Genomic DNA, 6,978 nt, shown 5'->3' on the forward strand with positions numbered 1-6,978 from the left:
GGCCCCACCCCTCCTGCCTCTCCGGCTCAGCTTTCTCATTCCTAATCCACAGAGTTGTGCTGAGCACCATAGTTAAAAATTCACAGTGGGCCTAGAATATTTTCAGTGTCCCTCCACCACCCACATATGATGCCCCTGGCCTGACTTCCCTCCTGAAAGGTCATCGGAGCAAATGACACTAACCACCGGTCCTCCCTCATTTCCCCACAGTAGCCCAAAGGAGTCACACAAGAAGAGCTGTTGATACTATGAGCTTTTAATTAGTGTCTTCCTCCTACATTTGAGGAAGCAATGAGGATGCCCCCAGTGGCCTTCTTTAGCTTTGGAGGAGCATGGACAGAATGAAGGACTGAAGAGGGGATGGGGGGGGGGCAGATGCAGAGCTGACAGTGGGGTTCCCAAGTCCTCTATCTAGTGGTGGGGTGGCTGGGCCCACACAGGAGGCTGGAAACACACACACACACACCACACATACACACACACACAGCACAAATGAGCTGCCACATCCCCAAACCTTTCCTCCCAGACCCGTTTACAGCCTCCCTCTGGGTCCCTGCGGGCTCGCGAGGCTGCCGCCAGATGGGAGCATCGAGCAACATTCCTCCTGGTTCCAAGCTGCCTCCCCTCCCTTCATTCTTCCACTACCCCCTTCCCAGCCTGCTCTTCTCCTCCTTTATTTTTCTTGCTACCAAAGCAGATCCTGGAGCTTCTATCTGCTTATGTCCAGGGAAGTGAGTGGTATGTGGAATCACACCATCCATCGGATGGGAGCACGTGACAGCCGGGAGGGCTTCCGGGGGGCCTTTGTGTTGGGGCATCATGAGCTGGGAAGGACATCTCTCTGTGGTTCTAGCACTGGGCATCCAGGAAGTGCTCAGAAAGCATACACTGAGTCGAACTGAACAGAATCAAATCAACAGACCAAGGTAGCCCAGAGAGGAAATAGGTATTCTGCCGGTGCCATGGTAGCCTCTGAGACACAGGCTAACCCCACCCCAAGGCACCTGTCCCGGAAGCCTCCACTCAGGGCTGGGTTGGATTATGTCTCTGGCTTCCCACTGCCATGACCCTTACCATGAAGTGCTCTCAATGATCTAAGAGGCTCTGGGGGAGCGTGTCCTGCTGGGTTGCCGGGCCTTCTTGTCACCACACACCTTCTTTGCCAGCCAGTGTGTTCAACCATCAGCCATCTCTTGAACTCTGGGAGAGCCAGAGGAGGCAGGTGGCCAGCAAAGGGTGACTGAGAAGGCCTGAGCAGCCTGGTCACCAGGAATAACATACATGTATCTATTGACTTCTCCTTTGTTCCCCTCAGCTAAAAAGGGCCCGGCCCTCTTGTTGAACTCAAAGAATAGAAGTGGATCTAAGACCCTCTGGCAGCTTTTTTGTGACATGTTAATAGCCGTTTCCCTGCGGGCCCAAGACTGTCGAATCTGATCTTGCCCAGTTTAATGACTGAGGGGCACCGGGGTGGGTAGGTGGAAGAGGACCAGGGAGAGGTGCATGGGCTTCAGTGCAGGCCCAGGAACTCCTTGAGGACATCACAGGTCTTCTTGTGCATGACCTCTCGGAGCTTCCTGACCCGCCGGGTGCTGGATGCTCCCACGAAGCTGTCGGGTCGCAGCATGGCCATACCGCCATCCACCTCGCCCATGATGATGAGTGGCGTCTCGCCCACTGTCACGTTGGGGCAGGGGCAGGCCCAGTCCACATGGAGCAGAGTGACCTCCAGTGGCTCCCGGCCCAGGAACTTGAGGCCCATCTTCTCATCCTTTAGAACCTCGTCCACAGTCACCAGAGCACGGCCGGAGTCGGGCTCCTCCGTCAGCTCTGAGACTCGGCCCAGTATGACAAAGTCACTCCGACAGAAGCTGGTGACGAGTTTCTGCCGTGGCTTGCAGGCCCGACACTGCTGGTTGCCCCGAGGGAAGGGGCATGACTCCTCACAGGCCTCACGGCTCTCAAAGTTGTTCCCATTGCCCTCACAGCCGCCATAGACGAAGGACTGGCACTGGCCGGTCTGGCTGTTGTAGGCCCAGCGTGGCGCGTAGGCCTTGCAGGGCCCCTGAAGGGCGGGCAGGCTGCACACGGCCAGGGGCCCACTCATGCAGGCCACCATGCAGGCCTCGTAGGTCTCGAAGTGGTTGAGGTTGCGGTGGCAGTGGCCAAAGGTGAAGGTCAGGCAGTTGTTGGCCTGGGCGTCGAAGTGCCAGCGGGTCTGCTCCTCGCCACAGTCCTCGCTGTCCGGGGGCTTCAGGCACTCGGCCGCTGGGAAGGCTGTGCCGTTGGGGCTGCTCTCTGAGGTGGCCACAGCCTGACCCCCCCTGACCACGGACAGCGGGAAGTCTGCCCTCAGGACCCCGGCAGCATTCCGGGCTGCGCAGGTGTAGATGCCAGCATCCTGAGGCTGGGCGTTATAGATGACCAGCTGGGCAATGTTGGTGACCACTACATTGCCACGCACATGGTTGGGCCGCATGACCACGTTCTCCCGATCCTCCAGCTGCTTCTCCCAGGTGATCTCAGGCCGGGGCCGGCCCACCACGTCACAGAGGAAGCTCACGGTCTCACCCACGGTGACTGACTGGTGCACGGGGTGGTTGAGCAGGGCCGGGGCCGCCATGTCCAGCCCAGGGGTCTCCGGGGAGGCTGTGGTGGGGTGCACAGTGGTTTCAGGAGGCAGGGGACTGGTGTTGGGCCAGGTGAAGTGATAGCGGCAGGTGACGACAGCCAGCGTGATGCCCCTGGAGCAGGCCTCGGCGTCCATGTAGCAGCGGTTGTAATAGGTGAGGCCGTCAGAGGCACAGGTAAAACTGGGCTCCTTCTCACAGCGATCTTTGCACTTACACACGGGCTGGCCATCCCAGATGTCACACTCAGAGCCCTGCTGCAGACACATGAAGTGGTCACACGTAGCCTCCTTGGGCATGCCCACCGGGCCCTTCTTCCCTCTCACGTCCATGTAGCGGGCCGCCACACAGCTCTTGGTCCCACACACGTTGGGGCAGCACTTCTCATAGGTCTCACATTCCTGAAAGAGCCACAGAGAGAGCTCTGAACAGGGAGGGGAAGGAAGAAAGGACACAGTCCTGCCCTGACCCCAGGGTTTGTGGGGAGGGGACTTGCTGGGCTCACCAGTGAGTATGAGTGGAACCCCTGGTGGTGAGAGACTGAGCTCCGGCAGACCTGGCACTGCCAGGTGCCAGGCCCTCAACTACGAGCTGACAGGTAGCTTGCTGTGATCCTCCCAAGCCTGTGGTGGGTGCAACCATTATTCCCACTTCATGAATGATGCTACCGAGGCACAGAGAGGTTACAGGTAGCAGACACCTGTAATCCCAGCAGCTTGGGAGGCTGAGGCCAGAGGTCCACAAGTTTAAAGCCAGCTTCAGTAACTTAGCAAGGCCCTAAGCAACTTAGTGAGATTCTGTCTCTAAATAAAATACAAAATAGGGCTGGGGATGAGGCTCAGTGTTTAAGTGCCCCTGGGTTCAATTCCTGGTACCAGAGAGAGAGAGAGAGAGAGAGAGAGAAAGAGGGAGAGGGAGAGATATTAAGTGACTTGCCGAAGGTCATCTCTATGACTAGTGTGTGGAAAGTGGTGGGTCACAGATTTCTAAGAGGGGACATTCTCTTACCACCATTCTATAGATGAGTATACAGAGATGCAGAGAGATGACAATCATGTCACAGCAATGGGAGGTGGCAGAAAGGGACTGCAAAGCCCAGTGGGTGGGATTCTGATATCACCAAATGAGCTCTGGGCTCACAGTGTGATGCTGCATTCAGGTCTTTTCCATTGGCTTGAGGATGCTCTGGTGAACTGGGAGATGCCACCTCTGGAGGCTGTCCACATCCCATTACCCCTTGAGGAGATCAGGATGTGTTGGGCCCAGGACACCAGGTCTCAGCCTATACCAGAGCCAGGTGCTTGGCTCCATGAGGGACACTTCATGGAGAAAGCCACAAGAAAAAAGTCCCTTGTGTGGCAAAGGTCAGCAAGTCCATCAGCGAGGCATTGCCAGACCATAATCCCCTCTGATTTTCTGTGGAGCCGCCTAAGGCATTAGTTTAATTCCTCGAAATTAGCAACATGCTCCTGTCGCCAGCACAAACAGGGATTTCATGTGGTGTTTTCCACAATAACATGCCGTACTCACGGGGCAGCAGGCAATCCTCCTGATCCTCCACCAGGTAGTGGCTCTGTGAGCTATTCCCCACCAGGGCTGGCCTCTGGTCCTCCTGACTTTTGTTCAGCCTCTTTGACATTCCACATCAGCTAAGGGGGGGACCCCACCCTGGCTCTGCAGGGCCTGCCGGCTTCCCTTGTTTACCCTCTGCCCCTTCCAACTCAGAATGGGGGCTTTGTTTTGTAGCCCTTGTTTGGCACAGGCTTCTCGGCCATACCAGGGAGGCTTTGGGGCAGGGATGGGCCATGTGTGTGTACCACTTGGGTCTAAGGGAGAGAGACCCCAAGGAGAACTGATGGCAGGGAGGGGACATGGGGCAGGAGAGCCTGCTTCTTGACCTGAGGTCATCCATTTCCTAAGATGACAGGAAGCTCCCTCAGGGCCCAGAGGCCCATGAGTGGATGGGCCCTTGGGAACTGGGGGAAGGAACCTGGAGGGGATCCTTAGAAGACTTTCACTTAAGGGACTGGGAGGCACCCAGGGGCTATCTGAATCCCCAGCCCCGAACAGGTGCCTTCTCTCCAAACACACAAAATCGGTCCTACTGTCCCCAAGCCCCACCTGACTTTTCAGGCCACCCTGTGCCAATGACACAAGCTTCTCTGCAAATGTAGCCAACTATGAAGTGACCTCAGCCTGTGGGAATAGCCCTGGCTCTCTTGCTCCTTATCTTTTTTTTCTAGACACTACCATTGCCCACTAGAAGCATCTGTCCCAAGGGGCCAGAGAATTGTCCCCTGGGCACTGTGAGGCAGAGGCCACTTTCCCCAGGGAAGCCCTGTACTCTCCTGTGGGTGACCGAGCATCACAGGAACACCAGGGTCTCTCGTGTTCCCTGGTGATGTCCGGCCCAGACCCAGAGCCCCAGGGGACTCTGTTACCCTCAGAGCTGGCCAGGACAGGCAGCAGGTAGCTGTGCCCAGAGCAGATGTGGGTACCACAGGCCCTTTGCCCTGCCAGAGTGGGTGGGAGTGGCTGTCAGGGTTGCCTTGGCATTGAGGAGAAAACTGCTCTGGAATCAGCCCTGCCCTGCAGTGTCCTCAGAGAGGAGCAGGAGGGAGGACTGAGGAGGCTGGCAGGCTGGAACTCAGTCCACTTCCCTCCTGAGGATGCCAGGGCATCTATCAGAGCTGTCCCTGCCTGCCCTGACCACCAGTCTGGCTACTCTCTGGGTCTAGGCCCAAAACCTGGGGAGGTGGCTGGAGGCCAGATGAAACTTCAGCTTTGTCTGGCAGATATGGGCTCCAAGCCCACCTGTCCCTCGCTGGCCATGGTGCCGCTCTGAGTGTCCACTCTCCTACCTGTGAGTGAGCAGCTGACACACATCTGCCAATTCTCTCTATGTGCCTGGCATGGTGCTGGCCCACAGCAGCCCTCAGCACCCAGGAAGGAGCAGCAGCCCGCGATTCCCAGGCTCTGGTGAACTTGGACATCACACCCTCTTTCAGGCCTCAGTGACAACAGACAGGCATCGATCGTGCTCTGTTTATCTCCTGGCAGGCAGGGCCTGTGCTCCTTCACGTTCCTGGAGGGCATTCCCCAGTCGTCCCCAGTCCACGCTGCCACCCCCTCACTCACACCTCAGGTCCATCTCGGGCTCCGCATTCCCAACTCACCTGGTCCGTCTCACACTCTCGCTTGCAGGTGCTCTGTGCATCCACCCAGAGGTTGGGGTTCATGTCGTTGGGGCAGATGCCAGCATGGGAATAGCGGATGGGCGGCAGTGACAGGCCTGGCGGGGACACCCCGAGCAGCAGCAGCAGCAGCAGCAGCAGCCCCCGGCAGGACCAGAACCGGCGACACCCCAGGGCCCTCATGGTGTGAACTGCAGCTGCCGAGACCTCCCCTGCGGCGATGCCAGGGGCTGGGGCCCACCGGGGCCTTCTCCTCCGGGGCTGGAGACACCTGCCCTCCCGGCCCCGCAGGTCTCCTTGCTGAGGCTGCTGCTGCAGCGGCTGCTGCTCCACCAAGTGCAGCCTGCTGGGCTGTGCGGCTTCAGATAAAAGAAAGGTCTTTGGAAGGAAACTGTCTCCTGAGTGTGCAGGGAGAGGAGCCGCAGCAGGGGCCCGAGCCTGGATTTCTATCCTGGGCGCGCCACCCGAGTGGGAGCGAGCTAACCTGATGCCTGTCACAGGCAGGCTGCTGGCGCCTCTGTCCCGTGGCTGATCACAGACTTATTGCAGAAGGGGGAGAGAAAGCTGGAAGCAGTTTAGGCAGCGTATCTGGCACGGTGGGACACCTGCTTGTTTTGACTCCAGGAGGCCTTTAACCCCTTCAAGGGCCAGAAATGGCATGTGCTTCGGGGGAGCTGGCTCCAGGACACGCACGCTCCCTGTAAAGAAGGTTTGTTTCCCTTTCCCCCACCTCCCGGGGCTGGGCCCCCTCCTCCCTTTTGGCCACCTCTAAAGAACACACAGTTGCTTGTTACAAGGAAGGACCTGAGCGGGCTGAGTAGCGTCGCCCAGCCCGATAGTACATTTGAGAGCAAATGACGTGGAAAAACAACAAGTTCACGGCCGTTCCAGGGCGGGCCTGAGCTGCGCTGAGCCGTGTAAGCCGACTCCCACCCCAGCACCAGGTTCCCCGGTGGGGGGTGTGCACACGGACAGTTCCCTATCTCTGGGTCCCAGGCGGTTAGTGTCTGAGGTTCCAACTTCGGTGAATTTTCCCCAAATCATTCCAGAGACACATACCAGATACGCTCCGGCTCCCCCCGGCTCCGGGACGTATCACATTCCTCGCTCCTCCATCCACACACTCAGCTCCAAGAACCCCCCCCCCCCAGAAA

The 6,978-nt window shown here is 58.1% G+C and overlaps 1 protein-coding gene across 1 annotated transcript; it reads right to left on the reverse strand.

The window, feature by feature from the left end:
• Positions 1–240: 240 nt before the first annotated feature.
• Wfikkn2 (WAP, follistatin/kazal, immunoglobulin, kunitz and netrin domain containing 2) lies at positions 241–6,969 on the reverse strand. Its single transcript, XM_015495860.2, has 2 exons — positions 5,807–6,969; positions 241–3,031 (listed from the first exon to the last, which is right to left on the reverse strand). Exons 1-2 carry the CDS (start codon positions 6,005–6,007, stop codon positions 1,511–1,513), a joined length of 1,722 nt encoding a protein of 573 aa, XP_015351346.1. The 5' UTR covers positions 6,008–6,969; the 3' UTR covers positions 241–1,510.
• Positions 6,970–6,978: the final 9 nt, after the last annotated feature.

Source organism: Marmota marmota, unplaced genomic scaffold, assembly GCF_001458135.2.
Source record: "Marmota marmota marmota unplaced genomic scaffold, marMar, whole genome shotgun sequence".
Lineage (NCBI taxonomy): Eukaryota > Metazoa > Chordata > Mammalia > Rodentia > Sciuridae > Marmota > Marmota marmota.

Bases quoted from the DNA above. Each gene is read 5' to 3' on its own strand.
- Wfikkn2 (XM_015495860.2), bottom strand. From the start codon at position 6,007: ATGAGGGCCCTGGGGTGTCGCCGGTTCTGGTCCTGCCGGGGGCTGCTG. The intron at 3,032-5,806 runs GTGAGTTGGGAA...TGGCTCTTTCAG, and splicing joins GAGAGTGTGAGACGGACCAG to GAATGTGAGACCTATGAGAA.